Raw genomic sequence first — 24,281 nt, 5'->3', positions numbered from 1 at the left:
CTCCAGTGAATCACAAGAGATCAATAACTAAAACAAGCAATATTTTGCAACGAGCAATGTATTTACATAAGACATCTCTTACCGATGTCTAAGTTTCTTAAAACATGATTTTGAATTTTTAAAAAATTTCTAGCAGTAGGACTGGAAAATTTTTATAGAAATAAAGGATAAGAAAAATATAAAGATATTTAAATGATAACTTTTGTTAAGTAATTTATATATAATACAAATTAAACTTTTCTAATTGGCATAGTGAAATTTTTGGTGCTTTACAATTTTGTGCTAGTTTCTTCTATGACTTCTTTATAAACATGTTGATACAGAACTGTATCTAATATATACTAACTGTTAATGAGTAAATGTGTTTGAAAGCATCCTTGCTTCATCATTTCTTCTCTCCACTAAGCCAATTTACTCTGCATCTCCATGCAGTATGCTCTAAAACTCATCAGGCGTCTGCCAGCACAACTCACGCTGCGTGTACAGAGTGATCCTGTTAAGAGCACATTAGAGATACTTCTCTTGCCCTGACCTGTCAAGAAGTTGCTCCTCTTTGACTAATGCTTTTTCCATTCTCAAATGCTTTCACACATCACACATTAATTTTTTTTTCTATCCCTGTAGGGGGTCATAAAACAAGTATTTCACAAGTTCAATCCTGATGAGATGAACTCTACAATATTGTTTATGTTAGTTCACTGAACTAACATAATGTCATGACAGCTGAGGAAAACTGGCAACTTTATTGTCATGAAGATAGAAAAAAGCAGGTCATGGTAGACTTGTTATAGAGTTACTTTAACAATAATGGTACTTGTATAGGAATTTAATCCATATCTCCATTTTATAAACAGGACTCTAAGGTTAACAAAGGTTGACAAACTTACTCAGGATTAGCCGTCATCTACTAATACTTACTTGGAGAAAATGCTAATTTAGCTCTTGAAGAACCTGCAGTCTAGTTGGAGAGATGTCCTACACACATTAAAAGCTTAACTAAGAGAAATGAAACAGTACATGAGTGCTGGATGAAATGTTTAGACAGCAAATACCACCAGTGTTCAAGAGAGCCCTTTGTGCTGGGGTGGTCAAGATGACTTTAGGAAGCATTCATATACACTGAAAGGAGCCAAGGGCAGGAATCAGAAGGGCTGAGTTCTAGAGGCAGTTCAGCCCGGAATTCACCATGTGAGCCTCAGCTGTTCACCTAAGTTTCCAGTTTTCCTCAGCTGTCTAATAACAGGACTGGATTCTTTAAAGTCCCTTTCAGCTTTCCATCCATCTTAAATCTTTTTCAGAATGAGTCAGGACATTGGATGAACACCTACCCAGCAACAGAATTATACATGTCATACGTATAGTGAAAGGGGCGGCTTATCCTGATTTGTGAGAAACTTACTTCAAGTAATTCCTTCAATAACTCAAGATATACAGAGGAGAGAGAATCAGCACTTTGTGTTGCAGTGATTAAAACATTTTTCAGGAAGTGGGGAATGGTACATTGTGAGTCAAGAGAAAGTGATTAAGGGACCAGGCAAGGTCTTTCAGGTAATGAATAAGTGGTGGAATCATGGGCTCAGATCCAAATCTCCTAATGGCATATTATTCTTTCCAAATGTTATGTGGCTTCAGATTTTATTTTTCCCTTTGATACTTCTCAAAACAGGAGTCAGCATTTGCTATCTTTACTTCTTGATTGCTTATTTACCTCTCAAACCACTTTAATCAAGACTCTGCTTATATTACTCCATGGAAACTCTTCCTGTTTTCTTCAAAAAATGACCTCTATTGCCAAATTTATCAAAATTTCTCCCTACAGTTTGTGCCCTTGGAGGGTAGGGGGTTAGAAAATCATAGCCTACCCAATCACGGTCATATTTTCAACTGTTTTTTAAGTGAGAATTTTAAAGTTTGCTTTTCATATTTGGGTTTTTATTTGATCTGGAGTTAATTTTTTAATATGGTTTTTAACAAAGTACACCATAGTAGGGATATGCCTTTCTGATTTGATATTTCATTTCCTCAGTAGTATTTATTAGCTAGTCTGTCTGTACTAGTCAGCAATACCTGATATCCCATAAACATGGGATAGTTCTGGCTATTTCGTCCATGGATCTATGAATCTATTCCTATATGGCCTCAATTACTAGAGCTAAAAATAGTACTTCATATCTGATAAGGCAAGTTCTCCTCACTTATACTGTTGTGTTATTTTAAGTCCTTTGCTCTATCAAACACCTTTAGGATCAACTGGTGAAGGTCTACAAATAACTTTTCCAAATTTTTATCAGAATTGCCTTATACAGATGGATTTAGGAAGAACTGACATCTTTATTATGTAGAAAGTTTCTGACCATAAACATACACTATCTATTTAGTTCTTCTTCAGTGTCTTTCAATAAAACGTTATAATTTTCTCTGTGGAGGGCTTATACATATTTTAAAGAAAGCTGAGCACCGAAGAATCGATGCTTTTGAACTGTGGAAGTGAAGAAGACTCTTGAGAGTCCCTTGGACTGCAAGGAGATCCAACCAGTCCATTTTAAAGGAGATCAATCCTGGGTGTTCACTGGAAGGACTAACGTTGAAGCTGAAACTCCAATACTTTGGCCACCTGATGTGAAGAGCTGATTTATTTGAAAAGACCCTGATGCTGGGAAAGACTGAGGGCAGGAGGAGAAGGGGACGACAGAGGATGAGATGGTTGGATGGCATCTCCGACTCAATGAACATGGGTTTGGGTGAACTCTGGGAGTTGGTGATGGATAGGGAGGCCTGGCGTGCTGTGGTTCATGGGGTCACAAAGAGTCGGACACGACTGAGTGACTGAATTGAACTGACGGTGTTTATTGTCATGGTAAATGGTATATTATTTTAAACTTATTTTTGAATAAGTAACACAACATATACTGGATTGTTGGTCCCTTTTCTCACTGATTTCTAAAAGTTCTTGATAATTTAGGGAGATTAGTTTGGACACAACTGAGCGACTGAACTGAACTGAGTTGCAAATTATTTTTTTCAGTTTTTTTTTGACATTGCTTATTTTATATCTCGGAAGGTCTTTCTGATCTCAGTGCTGTACATAAATCTTTCATTTTTTTGTAGATATTTTACCCTTTCATTATAAACTTCAACATCTCTGACTCATTTGGAATTAATGCGGATGTGAAATTAAAAGACTCTTACTCCTTAGAAGAAAAGTTATGACCAACCTAGATAGCATATTCAAAAGCAGAGACATTACTTTGCCAACTAAGGTCCGTCTAGTCAAGGCTATGGTTTTTCCAGTAGTCATGTATGGATGTGAGAGTTGAACTGTGAAGAAGGCTGAGCACCGAAGAATTGATGCTTTTGAACGGTGGTGTTGGAGAAGACTCTTGAGAGTCCCTTGGACTGCAAGGAGATCCAACCAGTCCATTCTAAAGGAGATCAACCAGGGGATTTCTTTGGAAGGAATGATGCTAAAGCTGAAACTCCAATACTTTGGACACCTCATGTGAAGAGTTGACTCATTGGAAAAGACTCTGATGCTGGGAGGGATTGGGGGCAGGAGGAGAAGGGGACAATCGAGAATGAGATGGCTGGATGGCATCACTGACTCGATGGACGCGAGTCTGAGTGAACTCCAGGAGTTGGTGATGGACAGGGAGGCGTGGCGTGCTGTGATTCATGGGGTCGCAAAGAGTCGGACACGACTGAGCGACTGAACTGAACTGAACTGAAGTATAAAGTCTGAATCCAGCTTTTTTTCCCCCTTAATTCCGTAGTTATTTTCAAATCACCACTGAGATAATCCTTCTTGATTTGTTTGAGATTATTCTTTATTGTATCATAAATTCATTTTTATCTAGATGTACATTTGAATTTTCCATTCTATCCCATGAGACTGTCTCTCCATAAACACCCTGTTTTAACTGATAGGACCATAATATGTCTTAATTTATCTAGTAGAGCTAGTTTTCTCCTCATCATTTTTCTTTTTCAGAGTTTTTATGGTTATTTATGTTTATTTTTCCACAGGTACTGTAGGATCAATTCAGTGAAAAATTTTTGGTTTCTTATTGGGATTATATTAAATTTTAAATTACTTTAAGGAACACTGACTTTTAAAAATTGGAGTTTGGTTTCTTTATACTGCTGTGTTGAAGAGAATCAGCCACATGTATACATGTATCTCCTCTTTGTTTTGATTTCCTTTCCGTTTAGGTCAGCACAGAGCACTGAGCAGAGTTTCCCTGAGCTACACTCTCCCAACTTACTGATTTTCATTATCCCTACTTATGTCTATCTCCTCCATTAGAACGTGAGATTCATGAGGATAATACAGCGACTTCTTACAGTCCAAGTATTACATGTGACAGGTGCTCAATACGTTATTTTTGAATGTAAGAAAGTATAACTATAAAGATGACTTCAAGTAATTCATTTCAAATATTTAAAGAGTTTTCATAAGGAAGATATTTGCTCTGTCTTCTACATAAGGCAACATTAGCATCACTAATTGAAAGTTGTTAGGAGGCAGCTTAACATGGGTAAGAATTTCTCCACTGTTAGAGTTGTTCAGTGATATACAACTACCTCATGAAGCAGTAACCTTTCATGCGCTAGAATTTAAAGCAGAATCTTTTCAAAACATCCTTCAGGATGCTATAAAAATATTGTTGCATTGAGTTAAGTGCTTTTCAAAGTATAATCCTTAGAGGCCTACGGGTTCCAAAGAGATTCTTCAGGTCTGGCAATGAGGTGAAGTGAAGTGAAGTGAAGTCGCTTAGTCGTGTCTGACTCTTTGCGACCCCATGGACTGCAGCCTACCAGGCTCCTTTGTCCATGGGATTTTCCAGGCAATAGTACTGAAGTGGAATGCCATTTCCTTCTCCAGGGGATCTTCCCAACCCAGGGATCGAACCCGGGTCTCCCGCATTGTAGACAGACACTTTACCGTCTGAGCCACCAGGGAAGTCCAGGAATGAGGTAAGGAGAAAGGAAAAAAATAGAAGATCCAATCAAACAGAGCTCTGAACCCCATCTACAACAGGAGCAGCTCTGCTGTTTTGCTTTCCTTTGATATAATGAGTTTTCAGCTACAATATAGTTTGAATAAAGAATCTCACAACCATTATAAAACATTTGAAAAATATTTGGCCAATACACACTAACACACACCCCTAAACCCCTCAAAAACTCTGGCACAATTTTAACATCTTATTTTTATATAGATGACTTGTTTCTTCACCTTTCTCTAAGTTCCATCAAGGCACACACTGCATGGTTCTCTTCTTTATAGTTCTGCAGTCCCCTAACGCAGCAGTCCCTCAAAAAACTTCTGAACACATACAGGAGTAAAGAACTGGTTCTAGCCTTTCTGTCTAAAAGACCATAGTGGAAACAAAATAGGTTAAAACTATGTGACCAAGAACACAGTAGCTAATGCTGTAGGAGAATAAAATAGTGAATTAAAACATCAAGGACCTAGGCAAAGAGAACAGAAATGGAGGTTCTGTTGGGTCTTTCTGCCAGTCTGGCACAGGCTAGGTAAGTACTCAGAGCAAGTCTATTTCAGTTTTCTTAATTCAGAGAGACCTGAATCCTGGTCCTACTTCGGTCTGAATTTTTGGTACCAATTTCTTTCTTTTGAACATTTCTTTCCTGCTTAAATATATTGAACTAAGGGCTCTACTTCTCCCTAATTCCTTGGTGCCTACTGCCCCCAGCTCTGGATATGAGGCTGACTAACATTCCAGAATTAAAAAAGGTTATCTTAAATGAGGAGGAGAGAAACGTATAACTCCCAAGTCTCAAGCCATTTGGAATTTATCCAGGCAATAAGTTCCACAGATGATGGCAGCTTTACCTCCAGCTTTTCAGTGTAAAAGTCTCTGGTGGTATAATTCAGCGTAGCACGATTTGTGTTTTCTCCCACAAGTCTCTTGCGATCATTATTTTCTTCACTGACAATACCAGGTTTTTTCCCTTTGGTTTCTAGAAGATATCGGAACTGCTTCTTCCTGTAGAAAGACGGTAAAGAGACTTGGAGAGTTATTTATCCAATTGGTGAAAATGTCTTTCCTGTTGATTTTAGAGGGTAGCATATGCTTTTTTGAATATCTGTTTTATCAGTTTGAGTTTTCAAAGTCAATTCACTACTCCAATTTCTCTACTAATTAAGTTATATAACTCAAATTCTTTTGTTTCACTACCAATTATCAACAAAGACATGTCTCAAGCATTTCTAAAATGAAAAAAAAACTGTCTTTAAAAAATCAATATAAAACTTAAATAACACAGAATACACACACAAAAAGCAATTAGACACGTAGTAGACCAAACTTCCACAGTCTTTATATCCCATAAAACATGTTAGTTACACAGCTTATAAATCACAAAAATAGTTCATACTTTCATTATGTAGCTCAGTAGCATCAGCCATAGCTACAAATGGAATGGAATACTGGTTTAACTTTAGGAAAAGCAGAACAAAAATACTTTTAGCTGTTATCATATCAAGGACGAGATCTCAGCAGGAGGTAAATAATGAAACAGGAAGCTTCATTTGATCATGAAGAACATAGACAGTGTTCAGAGTATCACTTGCAGACCCACAAGCCTAGAATTACAGAGGACAGCAACTCATCATGAAGGTTGCTTTCTGGTTTCTACCACATAGGGTGTCTCTCAGGGAAGTGATGTAACTACTATGAACTGTGAACTGAAGACTGGGAGCAAAAAGGGAATATATCTTTTAGAAAATGTCTTCATTTTTCCAATTTAATATGAGTATAACACAGAGATTTAAAAAATTATAAGGAGTACATATTTTGAAAAGTATAAAGAAATAGCATAAAATCATCCATAAATATATAGCATATAAATCTATATAAATCAGTAACATTGTTCACATTAAACATATTTCCTTATAGGCTTTCTCTGTGAATTTTTATAAACATCCAGGTTTGTGCACTGTTTTTGCTTAATGCTATATAATAAGCATTTTCTATGTTATTAAAATTAACATTTTAATAAATGAATAAAATTTAATTGTGATGTAGGTCAATTTATATGATCACTCATTTACTGGATATTTTGGTAGCATAATTTTCTCACTCTTATAAAGAAGAAAGTAATATAGATATTTATCTATATTTATTTTATTGATTTTTAATTATGAAAGCCACATACACATTATCCATCACTTTCATAGTGTTTTCAAATAATCAGTTTTTCATTATGTTTTCAATGTCTTCATCTCCTTTATTTTTCTTCAGGATTATTTTGCTATTGTTTTCCTAACTTCTTTAGATAAATGTTTAGCTCCTTCATTTTCAGTCTTTATTCTTTCCTAATATACTCATTTCAATAGATATATTGATTTTAAAATCTTATAATACTATTATCATTGCTTTATATAGTCGATGTTTATTTAGTTTCATCCCACAAATTTACTACTTTCTTTGCTCTTTAGTTTTCCTTGCACATCAGAATTTCTATCTGGGATCAGGTTCTTTCTGCCTTAATTAGAGACTATCATTTCTTGTACTGCAGGAATACTGATAGGAAATCTCTTAAAATCCTTGTTTGAGAAACTAATACAGTAATTTTAACAAAAAGAATAACAACAAAAAACCAGAACAAACCGAAAAAGATAATTCCAAGTACTACATATAAACATACAGAAAAAGTAAGCCTTTGCACTATGAAATCCTACTGTTCTCAGTTTAACTCATAGAGACAATCATTTCTAAAAATTCAAATATTTAAAATTACACAAGGAAATCTCTGAAGAACATGTTCTATTTCTGAGAAATTGCAGCATACTATACAATTGTTCTTTATCTTATATTTTTAGTTTCTAAGACATCTTAAAGATTATTTCATATCAGAACTTCTAATAATTTTCATAGCTTCAAGTAATTGGTCCTTTATTAATGGACATGTAGCTGGTTTTACCAAAGGCAGAGGAACCAGAGATCAAATTGCCAATATCTGCTGGATCATCGAAAAGGCAAGAGAGTTCCAGAAAAACATCTATTTCTGCTCTATTGACTACACCAAAGCCTTTGACTGCGTGGATCACAATAAACTGTGGAAAACTCTGAATGAGATGGGAATACCAGACCACCCAACCTGCCTCTTGAGAAACCTGTATGCAGGTCAGGAAGCAACAGTTAGAACTGGACATGGAACAACAGACTGGTTCCAAATAGGAAAAGGAGTATGTCAAGGCTGTATATTGTCACCCTGCTTATTTAACTTATATGCAGAGTACATCATGAGAAATGCTGGGCGGGAAGAAGCACAAGCTGGAATCAAGATTGCCGGGAGAAATATCAATAACCTCAGATATGCAGATGACACCACCCTTGTGGCAGAAAGTGAAGAAGAACTAAAGAGCCTCTTGATGAAAGTGGAAGAGGAGAGTGAAAAGTTGGCTTAAAGCTCAACATTCAGAAAATGAAGATCATGGCATCTGGTCCCATCACTTCATGGGAAATAGATGGGGAAACAGTGGAAACAGTGTCAGACTTTTTTTGGGGGGGGGGCTCCAAAATCACTGCAGATGGTGATTGCAGCCATGAAATTAAAAGACGCTTACTTCTTGGAAGGAAAGTTATGACCAACCTAGACAGCATATTAAAAAGCAGAGACATTACTTTGTCAACAAAGGTCCATCTAGTCAAGGCTATGGTTTTTCCAGTAGTCATGTATGGATGTGAGAGTTGGACTATAAAGAAAGCTGAGTGCTGAAGAATTGATGCGTTTGAACTGCAGTGTTGGACAAGACTCTTGAGAGTCCTTTGGACTGCAAGGAGATCCAACCAGTCTATCCTAAAGGAGATCAGTCCTGGGTGTTCATTGGAAGGACTGATGTTGAAGCTGAAACTCCAATACTTTGGCCACCTAACTCATTTGAAAAGACCCTGATGCTGTGAAAGACTGAGGGCAGGAGGAGAGGGGACGACAGAGGATGAGATGGTTGGATGGCATCACCGACTCAATGGACATGGGTTTGGGTGGACTCTGGGAGTTGGTGATGGACAGGGAGGCCTGACATGCTGCGGTTCATGGGGTCACAAAGAGTCGGATACGACTGAATGACTGAACTGAACTGAACTGAGTTTTCATATGTTTGTTATTTAATATTATAAACACTGTAATGAAAATCCCTGGATACCTATGTTTGTGCTATCTATAACTTTGAGATCAAACAACTTTTTTAAAGTTTTAAGGAAGTTGTATCTTGTTTTCTGAGAATTTGTTTCTCTTGTTTCTTTGCTTTTCCAGTTGCAATTGTACAGGTATTTGTCTCATTCTTTTTTAATTTTATGATATTATCATTATAGAAAGTTATGTGCATGAATATGCTTTTTGAGATATATGAAGATTTTCTTTGAGTTTAAATATATGTTCAATTTTTGAAAGTTTTAAATAGGTATTTAAATAGGCTTTTTTCCCCCCTGAATTGGGAATAAGTTTCTGGAAATAAAATTCTAAATACATTTATTTGGTATAGTGTGTTAAGTGAGTTATTCAAATCCTCAGTATTCTTTTCTAACTGTGTTTATTTGATCAAATGATCGAATAGCTTAATATTTACCACAATAATATGAATTTGTTAATATATACTTACATTTGTTAACATATTTAGAAGCTGTGATCTTGGTTACATTAAGTTTCATAATTATCTTTTTTGGTGGATTTTAAGTTTTTGATATTATCAAAATGACAGGCTGGATGAGTGACAAGCTGGAATCAAGATAGGTGGGAGAAACAGCAACAATCTCAGTTATTTGGATGATATCACTCTAATGCTCTAATGGCAGAAAGAGAAGAGGAACTAAAGAAGCTCTTGATGAGGGTGAAGGAGGAGAGTGAAACAGCCAGCTTAAAACTAAATATTAAAAATACTAAGATCATGGTATCTGACCCCATTACTTCATGGCAAATAGAAAGAAAAGGTGGAAGTAGTGAGAGATTTCCTCTTACTGGCCTCTAAAATCACTGTGGATGGTAACTGCAGCCATGAAATTAGAAGACCATTGCTTCTTGGCAGGAAAGCTATGACAAACTTAGTGTGTTGAAAAGCAGACATCATTCTGCCAACAAAGGTCCATGTAGTCCAGGCTTTGGTCTTCCCAGTGGTTACATATGGTTGAGAGAGCTGGACCATAAAGAAGGCAGAGCGCCAAAGAATTGATGCCTTTGAACTGTGGTGCCGGAGAAGACTTCTGAGAGTTGCTTGGACAGCCAGGAGATCAAACCAGTCAATCTTAAAGGAAATCAACCCTAAATACTCATTGGAAGGACTGATGCTGAAGCTGAAGCTCCAGCATTTTAGTCACTGATGTTAACAGCTGAATCACTGGAAAAGTCCCTGATGCTGGGAAAGACTGAGGGCAGAAAGAGAAAAGGATGTCAGAGGATGAGATGGCTGCATGGCATCACCAATGCAATGGACATGAACTTGGGAAACTCTGGGAGATGGTAAGGGACAGGCAAGTCTGGCATGCTATGGTCCATGGTGTCGCTGAGTTGGACATGACTGGACAACTGAACAACAACATCATCAATTCTATCACCACTAGTAGTAATATTCCCATATTTATGTATTGTTATTTGCCTGTTATATATTTTCCATCCCTTTATTTTCAACCTTTATATATTGGTTTAGGAGTATCTCTCAAAAACAAAGTGAAATTCAGTTTTTAACCCAAGCTGAGAGCTATTATCAATGAATAGAATTTCATTCATGAATATTTATTGTGATAACTGACATGTTCATTTTTTTCTTCCCTTCCTGCTTTTTTTGTTGATCAGTGGTTTTTTCTTTTAATGATTTAGAAATTGTACCTCTTATCTTCTTTTCTAATGGTAGCCCTTGAGATTTGAAAACACATAGATAAACATATACTTTTCTATTTCTCTCTAACAGGGAAAGAAACTTGGCAAACGTCAACATCCTTTTTCTGAGGATATTCTGGAATCATTATTTTCACGTTATTAAAGTTTTTTGCATTATGTGCTGTGCTTAGTCGCTCAGTCGTGTCCAACTCTTTGCTACCCCATGTACTGTTGCCCGTCAGGCTCCTCTGTCCGTGGGGATTCTCTAGCAAGAATACTGGAGTGGGTTACCATGCCCTCCTCCAGGGGACCTTCCCAACCCAAGGATCAAACCCAGGTCTACCTGCAGTGAGGGCAGATTCTTTACCAACTGAGCCACCAGGGAAGCCCACTTACTAATGAGTCTTTGCACAACATCATTTCTTTAATTCAATGCTTCTTATTTCTTACATTTACTGTTCATTTTGTAGCAGCACCTCGCTCGGTACTTTTTTTCAGAATGTTCTGCGGGCTTTTTATGAGTTCAGCTCTGCCAATCAGATACACATGGGTAAGCTCTGAAATCAGACCTGATCTAAGTGGGAGAGTAAGCACGCCAGACACCCCTTTATTGGCAAGAATCATAGTAGAGCCAAGTTTTGAGGAGGGGAATGGGGAACTTCCTGACCCCGTGTGAAAAGTGGACGCCATGGTTCGGACAAGCATCCTGACTCCCCAGCTCCCAGACTGTAGCCAAGGTGGCAGTGCCCTTGGTGGACTGGTTCTGCGGTATCGTTGTGGGATCCGCTCCCGGCCCAGGCTACAGACTGCTTCCCTGCCCCTTTCAGTGATTTTGTGGATGACTAACTTCCCGTACACCAACTGCTTTCTCCTTCCTCTGGTCAGGGTGACCATCTATAACTGAGTCATGACTGGCACGCTGTCTTTGCCTTTCCTCTGTCCATGCCACACCCTGCCAGTCAGCGTTTTCTGTCAGGTCCACTTCTATGTGGTTTTCAATTATCTTCTCTATTCTGTCTTAGTTCAGACCCTTATAACCTCTCTCCTGGAGTACAGACTGGCCTCTTGAGTGGTCTCCATTCCTTCCATCTGGATCCTCTCAAATGGCAGCTATTCTAGAACATGAATCTAATCACATGATTGTTGTGCTTAATTACAAAGCACAGTATTCATTTTGTTTTTCATGGATTTCTGGGCTCTTCAAAATCAGATCACAATCAATCTTTCTACTTTCACTCTCTATCACAATTCACAATCATCCTATGCTCTAATTATACTGAATTATTTACAATTCCCTGTGCCTTAGCAGATCTCCTTCCCTCATACCCTGTATCTGAAAAAACCCTTATTCATTCCTGATGAGCTAGAAAAATGTTAAGTCCTTTGTGAAGCCTTCCCCAATGTTCTTCCAAAGCGTAATCTCTCCTATACTCTTACAGCCCTCTCTTACAACATCTGAAATGTCTTACCTTATTAGCTCATAAACTAATAATTTATTAGCTTATAAGCCACCAAAAAGCAAGAACTTCATCATATTCATCTTTATATCTCCAAAACTTTGGAGAAGGCCAGACAAACACAAATTTAGGATGTTTGTGGAATGAATAAATAGCACAATTAAGAAGTGTGTGTTATGTGTTACTTTGTCTAGTGCAACAATACTTCTATAAAAACTACAGAAATTAAAGTTTACCTGGCATCACCCAGTATTGAAATCAGACGGTACTGTGGTAATTCAGAAGATGCTACATGTGCTAGGATTCCAAACAGCCTCTCAGCCATTATCATATCATTTTGCGTCACCTGAAGAGACAATTAGGAAAGGGGTAAAAAATGACACTGCCTCATAACTTGATACAACTAACATAATCTCATAGAAATGTCCAGATTAAATATTTTCTTGTAGGGACTTCCCTGGTGGTCCAATGGTTGAGAATCCAATACAGAGGATGCCAGTTTGAGTCTTGGTTCGGGAACTAAGATCCCACATGCTGCAGGGCAACAAAGCCTGCAAACTGCAACTGCAGAGCCATGCACTGCAAGGAAGACCCCACATGTTGCAACTATGGAGCAGCCGAAAATAAATAAATTAATTCAATATTTTCTTTTCAGGGAAAATACATTCTCCTGGGCTATAAGAAGAGAGTGAGTTCTGGCTGATATTTCTCTTTTTTCCCTGAGCTTGATTAGAATGTAGATTTACAAATGTGGCTTATTGTGATGGAAGAGGGCTGGGTGGTGAGGTGTTAGCTCTGACTTAGAAGCCATGGTTCCTGAGGATTATACTTGAGACACCTTAAATTCTTAATGAAATTTTTTTTTTTTCCCAAAAATCCCAAAGCTTCTTTGAGTAGAATGATTTAAGGGGGAAAATCTCAAGTGTCAGTGGAATAGATTAACTTTAATAATGTGTTAAAGGCAAGTCAAGGTGTTGTTAATACCTTGTTCCTGAAAGGATAATTTCATCCCTTTCTGAGGGAATGAACATTGGATTGGGAATGGCACTCCTGCTCCTTCTGAAGTTGCATCCACTTTTCTCCACACAAGGAACGGTTTGTCACAGGTACATTCCCCATGTGGGCTCATTCCTGTGTTAACCAAGAAACTACTAAAGGCTAAAAGCAAGCCTTGTATTAATATCTCGGCATGTTTTAAATATAAAATTAGGTTTCTTGCATTTTAAATACTATTTCTTTGCCAATATAATTCAGTGGTTCCCAATCAGGGGCCACTTTGGCCCCTAGGGAATGTTTGCCAGTGTCTGGAGATGTTTTTTGTTTATTGCACCTGGTGGACAGATACTACTAGCATCTAGTGAGTCGAAGCCAGGGATGCTGTTAAATGTCCTACAGGGTATGGGACAGTCCCCATAACAAAGAATTATCTGGTCCAAAATGTCAATAGAGCTGATGTTGAGAGACCCATTTTGGATCTTTAAAACCTTTATTCTTAACACTTGCTATAATTACCTACACAGGGATTTTCTGGAAAATAACCCATAATTCACAAGCGACTTATACATATGAATCACTGCAGACTGACTCTTTGCCTTCCTTCCCTAGACTTCAGTAGTTAATGAGGCTGCAGCTCCCCAGAATCATTCCTTCAGCTGACAACTAACTTGTTTGGTCTAACATAGTCACCTAGTGGCCAGTGTAGGCCACTACTCCATCTTCTCCTCTTGATGCTCACAATGCTCACTCTCTCTCATACAAAGAAAAGCAGAAATACAGTATAACATTATCACATACTGTCAAGGACGAGATAAGCAGATTTATTCTAGGTCTTCTATTAAAAGGTCAAATATTCCTGGGCATTGACATTTTCAGAACTTTAAATCAGAGTACATTACATTGGTTCTTTCTCATTCTTCTCTATATAATGATATTACTTCCTATTTTAAGGTTTTATAATAACTATTATGTCTCCAGCAGTGATCCACATTTGGGTAAATACAGTATTTAGGGTTAATGAACATAATGGTTTGGCCACTAACAAGGAAGAATTCCTCACCTATAGCTAAAATAACTATCCTACAGCCCAGGCTAGCTTTGGAAACTTTTGGAACTATTAGATCTGACCAGTGACTTACAACCTCTCTGGGGAAGTACCAAGAGGGTACATAAAACTAAAACGAATCTCTTGTGAACTAGTTGGAGATATTAATAGTCATCTGAAGGTTCCAGGTTTGCCCTACATCTTCAACAGATGGCTGATACTGGGGTTGTGGACCTACCATTCAGTTCAGTTCAATTCAGTTGCTCAGTCATGTCTGACTCTGCGACCCCATGAATTGTAGCACGCCAGGCTTCCTTGTCCATCACCAACTCCCAGAGTTCACTCAAACTCACGTCCATCTAGTCGGTGATGCCATCCAGCCATCTCATCCTCTGTCGTCCCCTTTTCCTCCTGCCCCCAATCCCTCCCAGCATCAGAGTCTTTTCCAATGAGTCAACTCTTCGCATGAGGTGGCCAAAGTACTGGAGTTTCAGCTTTAGCATTATTCCTTCCAAAGAACACTCAGGGCTGATCTGCTTTAGAATGGACTGGTTGGATCGCCTTGCAGTCCAAGGGACTCTCAAGAGTCTACTCCAATACCACAGTTCAAAAGCATCAATTCTTCGGCGCTCAGCTTTCTTCATAGTCCAACTCTCACATCCATACACGACTTCTGGAAAAACCATAGCCTTGACTAGACGGACCTTTGTTGGCAAAGTGATGTCTCTGCTTTTGAATATGCTATCTAGGTTGGTCATAACTTTTCTTCCAAGGAGTTAGTGTCTTTTAATTTCATGGCTGCAACAGTTCAGTTCAGTCGCTCAGTCGTGTCCGACTCTTTGCGATCCCATGAATCGCAGCACGCCAGGCCTCCCTGTTCATCACCATCTCCCAGAGTTCACCCAGACTCACGTCCATCGAGTCCGTGATGCCATCCAGCCATCTCATCCTCTGTCGTCCCCTTCTCCTCCTGTCCCCAATCCCTCCCAGCATCAGAGTCTTTTCCAATGAGTCAGCTCTTCTCGTGAGGTGGCCAAAGTAGCTGATGCAAATTTCACATGGCTCTTGTATGCTGACCCAGAGACCTCCAATCTCCTGATGGTATGCTGGAGTTCTCAAGTTTTAGGCCAGAGTTACCTTCCCTGGTGGCTCAGAGGTTAAAGCGTTTGCCTGCAAGGCAGGAGACTCGGTTCAATCCCTAGGTCGGGAAGATCCCCTGGAGAAGGAAATGGCAACCCACTCCAGTATTCTTGCCTGGAAAATCCCATGGATGGAGAAGCCTGGTAGGTTACAGTCCACGGAGTCGCAAAGAGTCGGACACGACTGAGCAATTTCACTTCACTTCACTACTTATAGTGTATCAGTTGCAGGGAACTATAGTTGCTCTTCCCACCCTGCTAGCAAAGTTGATTATAGCTCATCTTACAATAAGGAGGTTTGAATTTTAAGAGATAATCACACTAATACTAGTAGCATATTAAAAGATTTTTTCCTTTTGGAGGACTATCTAAACTCAGTTCTGGAATTCCACAGAAGAAGAAGCATAGCTTCTCTCTCTTCTTCCAAAGTAATATTTAAAGAGAACATGATCTTTGGATAGCTGGAGGATTACCCTCGTGACAAGCTTAGCAGAATCAATCTGAAAAATAACATTTTGCTAATAATTTTCCAGCTATTCAGGCTCCAGACCTGAATTATACAATGTAGATATGTCCAAGCAGCTGTTACAAACTATTAACAAAGCAATCTAGACTTTTACTTATGGTTGTTTTATTTCCTTTTTCATTCATGTAGACTTTTTCATCTTTTAACTTTCCCCCTTGCTTATTTCTCCCTCTTATCTTCTTTTAAAATCACTCTTCTTTCCCTATGTACATTTTTTTGCATGTTATTCTTCCCTTCCTCTATCACAACCTTTATTAAATGACATTTAGTATCACTTCCCCAGGCCCTTTTACATGTCAGTATGTAAAACACTCTGAGAAACACAAAGATCACATTACTTACAGAAGTGTTCTCTTTTCATTTTAAACTATTATCCTATCAATCCCCTTCTCTGAATACTTAAAAACAATAGAAGAAGTATTTACTATTCACCATGATCTGGTTACTAATTTACTCACAAAATTTGCCTAGTATATTAGAAGTTTTTAGACAAATATTTTTAGCTTTTCAACATTTTAAATGTGACGATTAAAAAAAAAATTATTTCTCAAAAGTTCAATCATGATTTTATACATAAATTCCTGGATATTTTTACAATTATTTCCCTTTAAAAGGAACATTTCAATTCTACACTTGACTTAGTGTTTAGCTTACCTCTGTTCCATTTATTTTCTGCATATTAAAATGGCTCAGCCTGAACAGGACATAATATTTCCAGAGTGTAAAGCCGACAACTGGATTTCCTTGAGGATCGATTGTCAACTGGTCAACTCGGCGGAGCTGCGCTAGTGCATTAAATTGCTGCAGCATTACAAGATTTGTTTCCTTGAATTTAAGGTGCTACAATAATAAACAAAAAAAGGGGTGAATATTGACTCTAACCATCTTAAAATGTTACCATTAAAGCTTCACTATCATTCCCCAAATAAGTCTAAATTTTAGGGTTAACTAATATGTTTTCATTAAACCAACTAAATGTATTAAACTTAAATACCTTTAATCTACCTAATAAAAAATTATTGATAGAATATATTAAGCCACCCAATATTGAATTCAAAGTGATTTCCATTCTGGAAAGGACATCCACCTATCTGTTAACTAACTACATTTCTAAAAACTTATATAAATATACAATAATTCAGACTCTTCCAGATATTACAATGATTTTATATGTTTTACATGGAGATTAAATCTATAAAGGAAAAACCAGAAGTAAAATTTTCAGAACTTTACAAATACAGGGCTCACAGTACTTCTGAGAAGAACTAGTTAACCATTATTACTTTTATCTTGCTAATTACTGTGTACGCTACTTAAACTGGCTATCAGAAAACAAAATACCAACATTGAAATGCTAATAGAAATGTTCTGTCTGTGAATTTGGATGATCTTTTCTAAACACACTGTCTCCACTACTATCCTTTTTATTAGAGAGGAAAATATAACAAAAGAACAAAATACATTATAAAAGCGTTGGTGACGAGGAAACCAGAATTGAAAGGGACTCATGTACCCCAATGTTCATCGCAGCAATGTTTACAATAGCCAGGACATGGAAGCAACCTAGATGTCCATTGGCAGATGAATGGATAAGAAAACTGTGGTACATATACACAATGGAGTATTACTTAGCTCTTAAAAAGAATGCATTTGAATCAGTTCTAATGAGATGGATGAAACTGGAACCAATTATACAGAGTGAAGTAAGCCAGAAAGAAAAACACCAATACAGTATACTAACACATATATATGGAATTTAGAAAGATGGTAACAATGACCTTATATGCAAGATAGCAAAAGAGACACAGATGTAAAGTACAGACTTTTGGACTCTGTGGGAGAAGGTGAGGGTGGGATGATTTGAGAGAATAACACTGAAACATGTATATTACCATATGTGAAATACATCACCAGTCTAGGTTCAATGCATGAGACAGGGTGCTCAGGGCTGGTACACTGGGATGACCCTGAGGGATGGGATGGGGAGGAAGTTGGGAGGGGGCTTCAGGATGGGGAACACATGTACACTCATGGCTGATTCATGTCAATGTGTGGCAAAAACCACTACAATATTGTGGTTTGTTTTTTTTACAATATTTAGCCTTCAATTAAAATTAATAAATTTTTAAAAAAGCGTTGGTGAGGGAAATCACTAGCTAATTGAGAAAAACACAATGATAATAAAAACTCAAGAAAGAACTCAGAAATCACAGCTTTCACAAATTCATACTAATAATTAATATAATAATACCATAACTGGAAAAGGCAAATTTCTCAAAGTAACTTTAATGAGCTATTAAAATGATTTTAAATGTTGTTAGGGGACTACTATAAAAATTATATGTGAGTATACTTGTCCTGTTAATACCAGGTATAGTAAATGAATTTATAATATAGAGTTAGGTGAGGTCCTGTTGAAAGTTTCCCAGAGTAGAAGCATGTCACTTGACTAAAATTACATTGGCCCTTCATACTCCATAAGGAAGCATTTTCTAGAGAGAAAATTTCCAATATTAATAGAAGACTGCAAGGCCATTTATGAGTACTAATTTAAATATCAGATTCAGAAATTCAACACAAGAACTTAGTCTCCCTGCCAGATAGAAACAGCATAAATAAAAGTTAAAATAGGTCTTTGGCCGGAATATACAAGTCATGACTGAGAAGAATTCAAATATACAACAAAAAGGAAATGCTTACCAGAGAATTAGGAAACTTAATCTTCAATTTGGGAAGCACTTGGACGATTTCATCAAATTCTATGAACGTGAAGGACACTGTTGTCACCATTCCTGCTGTTTGCATGCTCCAGTTCCGATCCAGACACTCCAGTGCTCCTGAGCCATACAGGGAAAGCGTGTCTCCATCCACTTCAACAAGGTGTGTGTCTGTGACAGATAGATCCTGTAATCCACTGGTGAGTCCTGAGTCCAGAGACCTGGGAAACCCATCATATAATCTTAATGAAAGTTTTATCATGCAAAGTAAATAACAGATTATAAAGATCTGTTGGAAAAGGTATTTGAAATTTTACATCCATTTCTTTTTATTTCAATAATTAAACCCAGAGTACCAAAGACTAATTTTCAATAGTGCATCTGCAAGCTTGATGGACATGAGTCTGAGTGAGCTCCGGGAGTTGGTGATGGACAGGGAGGCCTGGCATGCTGCAATTCATGGGGTCGCAAAGAGTTGGACACGACTGAGCGACTGAACTGAACTGAAGCTTTATATTCTTCTATAGTCATATACTTTAATTTAAAAAGAGGCACATGTGAACAAAAAATTACTACTTTTAAACCCAAATTATTTATACTGGTGGAAGATAATTGATATTCTATTTAGTTTTAAAATAATACATTTAAGATAACCAAGAAGGACCTACTGTATAGCACATGGAATTCTGCTCAGTGTTATGTGGCAGCCTGGATGGGACGGGAGCTTGGGAGAGAATGGATACATGTATATGTATGGCTGAGTCCCTTCACTGTTCACCTGAAACTATCACATTGTTAACTGGCTAAACCCCAATACAAAATAAAAAGGTTTTAAAAAAAAGAAAAAAATAAAATAATCCATTTAATACAGCATAGATGCTTTTGCATGTCAAAACAAGTAAGTTTGCCTACTCTGGAAAGTATTCCACTGTCTGACTGAAAAAAACTGCATTTTACAGAATAATATTTCTATAGTAAGAACAATATAATATAAAACTATGTTTATAAAATACTTGGGAATTCACATACTAACTGCTAACAATAGTTTCTCTCTCAGAAGCTGGACTAAGGGGTAACTTTGACTCCACATTTTAAAATAGTTCAATGTGTTTGAAAATATGCAAGTGTAAATATATTACAGTTATAGGCAGCAAAATCAATGAAGACTTCCTCCCCGTATTGAAATAAGAAATGATAAAAAATCCAGTACATACACATGCAAAATAACTTCACATACTCTAGTGACTATGATAACTGTTAATATTTTCAAAGTTAGAGCCACACTTCTGTAAAAGGTTACCTAAATGAATGCTCTTGAAAAAGAAAAGAAATAGCTTCAGTTCAGTCGCTTAGTTGTGTCTGACTCTTTGCGACCCCATGGACTGTAGCATGCCAGGCCTTCCTGTCCATCACCAACTTCCAGAGCTTGCTCTAACTCATGTCCATTGAGTTGGTAATGTCATCCAACCATCTCATTCTCTGTTGTGCCCTTCTCCTGCCTTCAGTCTTTCCTAGCATCAGGGTCTGTTCCAATGAGTCAGTTCTTTGCATCAGGTCACCAAAGTATTGGAGTTTCAGCTTCAGCATCAGTCCTTCCAATGAATATTCAGGACTGATTTCCTTTAGGATGGACTGGTTGGATCTCCTTGCAGTCCAAGGGACTCTCAAGAGTCTTCTCCAACACCACAGTTCAGAAGCATCAATTCTTAGGTGCTCAGCTTTCTTTATAGTCCAACTCTCACATCCATATGCGACTACTGGAAAAACCATAGCTGCTTGATCCAACTCAAATTTTCTGCTTCATGAATACAGACATAACTATTTGTTACTCAATCTCGAAACTCAAATAATGCTTTGTTTTCATTATGGAATTTTACCTTTAGATAGTTTTTATTTGCCCTTACTAACATATTAATGTTTTGCCTTCCTTTGGACTCCAACAGAATTTTGTATACTCCTCTGATACACCACTTCTCATATTCAATCATAATTATGGGTTTACAATTTTGGCTACATTTTTTTCCTCTTTGGAGGGTCTAGAATCTATTAATGGGCTTTTCACAATATAAATGACTGCATTATTAAAGACCTTCAGAAGTTTTATAATGCTGGTGTTGTGAGTAAGACGGACAAACCATCACCTTGCTGGTTTACCATGCTTTACTAGATTTCCATGTACTTACTCCACAGGCACCACTTAACATGCAACATACTTGTTAACACAATGAGAAGTTGGGTAATAACATCCATCAACTCTGTGAATGTGTGACCAAGAAAATATAAAAAGGATTGATTTCTGCCAGGCTAGTGCTCATGGCCATGATTATTATACAGTAATAATCAAATATTTAGTGAGCAATGGTGTGTGAATAATCTTAGATGAAAATCCTATAAAGGTAATGGCTGATAACAGAACAAAAATAAGGTGAGAATTAAGAGTTCCTTATATTGTGGTTTGTGTGATAACTTTGTGTTGAGCTATGTAGAGCAGGTGGAGCTAGTGATAAACAATTTGCCTGCCAATGCTGGAAACACGGTTCGATCCCTGGGTTTGGAAGATCCCCTGGAGTAGGAAATGGCACCCCATTCCTTCTTGCCTAGAAAATTCCATGGGCAGAGGAGCCTGGTGGGCTATAGTCCATAGGATGGCAAAGAGCTGGGCAAGACAGAGCGACTGAGTGCACACACAACCCATAGAACATATAATCATTTCTAGAATAGGATAAAGGAGTTACATTTCAGTACCACCAAAATAAAGATGGCTTTATGAAAAGAACACAGCACTGGCCATACTGTACTGCAGTTGCTTGTCTCTCCTACTGAATAATGTGACCCTTGAGGGTTCAAACTCTGTCACATTCACTAGAGTAGATCAGCACCTAGCACAGCTCCTAGCACATGTTGTAAATATTTCTTCAAAGAATTAATGAGTGAGACAATTATGAATTTTCTTAGGAGTATCTACTGAATCTTCAAAAGGGTGTTCCAATCATCAACTGTGGTTTGAACGAAGGGGCAGAGTCGGTGATACAGACACAGGCTAAGGGGTTAGGAAGATGGTTCTCACAGGTGAGGCAAACACAAATAATGAAAAAGTAAAGTCAAGGCAAAAAAAAAAAAGTTTGCTAGTTAATGTAGTGATGCCTGATGGCCATGATACTCAGCAAAAGAAGTTGAATCATAGCTATGAGAAGTTGTGTTGTTTTACATCGTCTGTTTGAACATGTCTTGTTTATCTTTTTTCCTTATGATATAATAGCCAGGACATGGAAGCAACCTAGATATCCATCAGCAGATGAATGGATAAGAAAGCTGTGGTACATATACACAATGGAGTATTACTCAGCCATTAAAAAGAATACATTTGAATCAGTTCTAATGAGGTGGATGAAACTGGAGCCGATTATACAGAGTGAAGTAAGCCAGAAAGAAAAACACCAATACAGTATACTAATGCATATATATGGAATTTAGAAAGATGGTAACAATAACCCTGTATGTGAGACAGCAAAAGAGACACTGATGTATAGAACAGTCTTTCAGACTCTGTGGGAGAGGGCGAGGGGGGGATGATTTGGGAGAATGGCATTGAAACATGTATAATATCATATAAGAAATGAATTGCCAGTCTAGGTTTGATGCAGGATACAGGATGCTTAGGGCTGGTGCACTGGGATGACCCAGAGAGATGGTATAGGGAGGGAGGTGGGAAGGGGGTTCAGGATTGGGAACACATGTATACCCGTGGCAGATTCATGTTGACGTATGGCAAAACCAATACAATAATGTAAAGTAAAAAATAATAATAATAAAATAAAATATGAAAAAATAAACTTCAAAATAAAATGCCTTTATTAGAAAATGGTTATTTTCTTTAAAAGTTTTTTAGTAAAGTGTTAAGAAAATAAGTGAAATAATAAATAAGCTTAGCCTCAGCAAAACAGTTGTACAGTTCCAAAACAAAGCAGAATTAATTTTCAACTGTTGTAGACTTCATATGGACATTCAGTAAAAACAAATGGCAAGTTTGCTGGGCTGTTGCTAGGAAACAAAGCACCTATTAAATAGGTCTTACAGGACCAAACTTTTTTCAGTTATTTTCTTTTTTTTTCCCCTCGATTAAAAAGAAGGAGCTTTATTTTTTTAATCATTTATTTTAATTGGAGGCTAATTACTTTACAATATTGTAGTGTTTTCTGCCATACATTGACATGAACCAGCCATGGGCATACATGTGTTCCCTGTCCTGAAGCCCCCTCCAACTTCCTCCCCATCCCATCCCTCAGGGTCATCCCAGGGCACCAGCCCTCAGCATCCTGTCTCATGCATCGAACCTGGACTGGTGATCTGTTTCACATATGATAATATACATGTTTCAGTGCTATTCTCTCAAATCATCCCACTCTTGCCTTCTCCCACAGAGTCCAAAAGACTATACTTTACATCTATGTCTCTTTTGATGTCTCACATATAGGGTCATCATTACCATCTTTCTAAATTCCATATATATGTGTTGCTGCTGCTGCTGCTAAGTCACTTCAGTCATGTCCAACTCTGTGCGACCCCATAGACGGCAGCCCACCAGGCTCCCCTGTCCCTGAGATTCTCCAGGCAAGGACACTGGAGTGGGTTGCCATTTCCTTCTCCAATGCCTGAAAGTGAAAAGTGAAAGTGAAGTTGCTCAGTCGTGTCCGACTCTTAGCGACCCCATGGACTGTGGCCCACCAGGCTCCTCCGTCCATGGGATTTTCCAGGCAACAGTGCTGGAGTGGGGTGCCATTGCCTTCTCCAATATATGTGTTAGTATACTGTATTGGTATTTTTCTTTCTGACTTACTTCATTCTGTGTAATAGGCTCCAGTTTTATCCACCTCATTAGAACTGATTCAAATGTATTCTTTTTAATAGCTGAGTAATATTCCATTGTGTATATATACAACTTTCTTATCCATTTGTCTGCTGATGAACATCTAGGTTGCTTCCATGTCCTACCTATTGTAAACAGTGCTGCGATGAACATTGGGGTACACGTGTCTTTTTCAGTTCTGGTTTCCTCAGTGTGTATGCCCAGCAGTGGGATTGCTGGGTCACATGGCAGATCTGTTTTCAGTTTTTTAAAGGAATCTCCACACTGTTCTCCACAGTGGCTGTAAAAGTCATTTGCATTCCCATCAACAGTGTAAGAGGGTTCCCTTTTCTCCACACCCTCTCCAGCATTTATTGTTTGTAGATTTTTTGATAGCACCCATTCTGACTGGCATGAGATGGTACCTCATTGTGGTTTTGATTTGTATTTCTCTGATAATGAGTGATGCTGAGCATCTTTTCATGTGTTTGTTAGCTATCTGGATGTCTTCTTTGGAGAAATGTCTGTTTAGTTCTTTGGCCCATTTTTTGACTGGGTCGTTTATTTTTCTGGAATTGAGCTGCAGGAGCTGCTTGTGTATTTTTGAGATTAATTCTTTCAGTCAGTTGCTTCATTTGCTATTATTTTCTCCCATTATGAAGGCTGTCTTTTCACCTTGCTTATAGATTCCTTCATTGTGCAAAAGCTTTTAAGTT

General features: G+C 37.8%; 1 protein-coding gene across 4 annotated transcripts in view; it reads right to left on the bottom strand.

The window, feature by feature from the left end:
• The window catches only part of LRRC49 (leucine rich repeat containing 49), a 154,863-nt gene that overhangs the window by 3,515 nt on the left and 127,067 nt on the right, over window positions 1-24,281 (bottom strand). For all 4 annotated transcript variants that reach the window (XM_042252119.2, XM_012180868.5, XM_015096846.4 and 1 more), the window contains 4 exons: window positions 18,703-18,940; window positions 16,657-16,842; window positions 12,533-12,642; window positions 5,855-6,008 (listed from right to left, as the gene is read on the bottom strand). In XM_042252119.2, the coding sequence (XP_042108053.1) occupies window positions 5,855-6,008; window positions 12,533-12,642; window positions 16,657-16,842; window positions 18,703-18,940 (688 nt within the window). The remainder of the gene's footprint in view (window positions 1-5,854; window positions 6,009-12,532; window positions 12,643-16,656; window positions 16,843-18,702; window positions 18,941-24,281) is intronic.

The sequence above is a fragment of the Ovis aries genome, chromosome 7 (genome assembly GCF_016772045.2).
Source record: "Ovis aries strain OAR_USU_Benz2616 breed Rambouillet chromosome 7, ARS-UI_Ramb_v3.0, whole genome shotgun sequence".
Classification (NCBI taxonomy): Eukaryota; Metazoa; Chordata; class Mammalia; order Artiodactyla; family Bovidae; genus Ovis; species Ovis aries.
The sequence above is the reverse complement of the archived record's forward strand: the minus strand, read 5'-3'. Positions and strand labels throughout refer to the sequence as shown.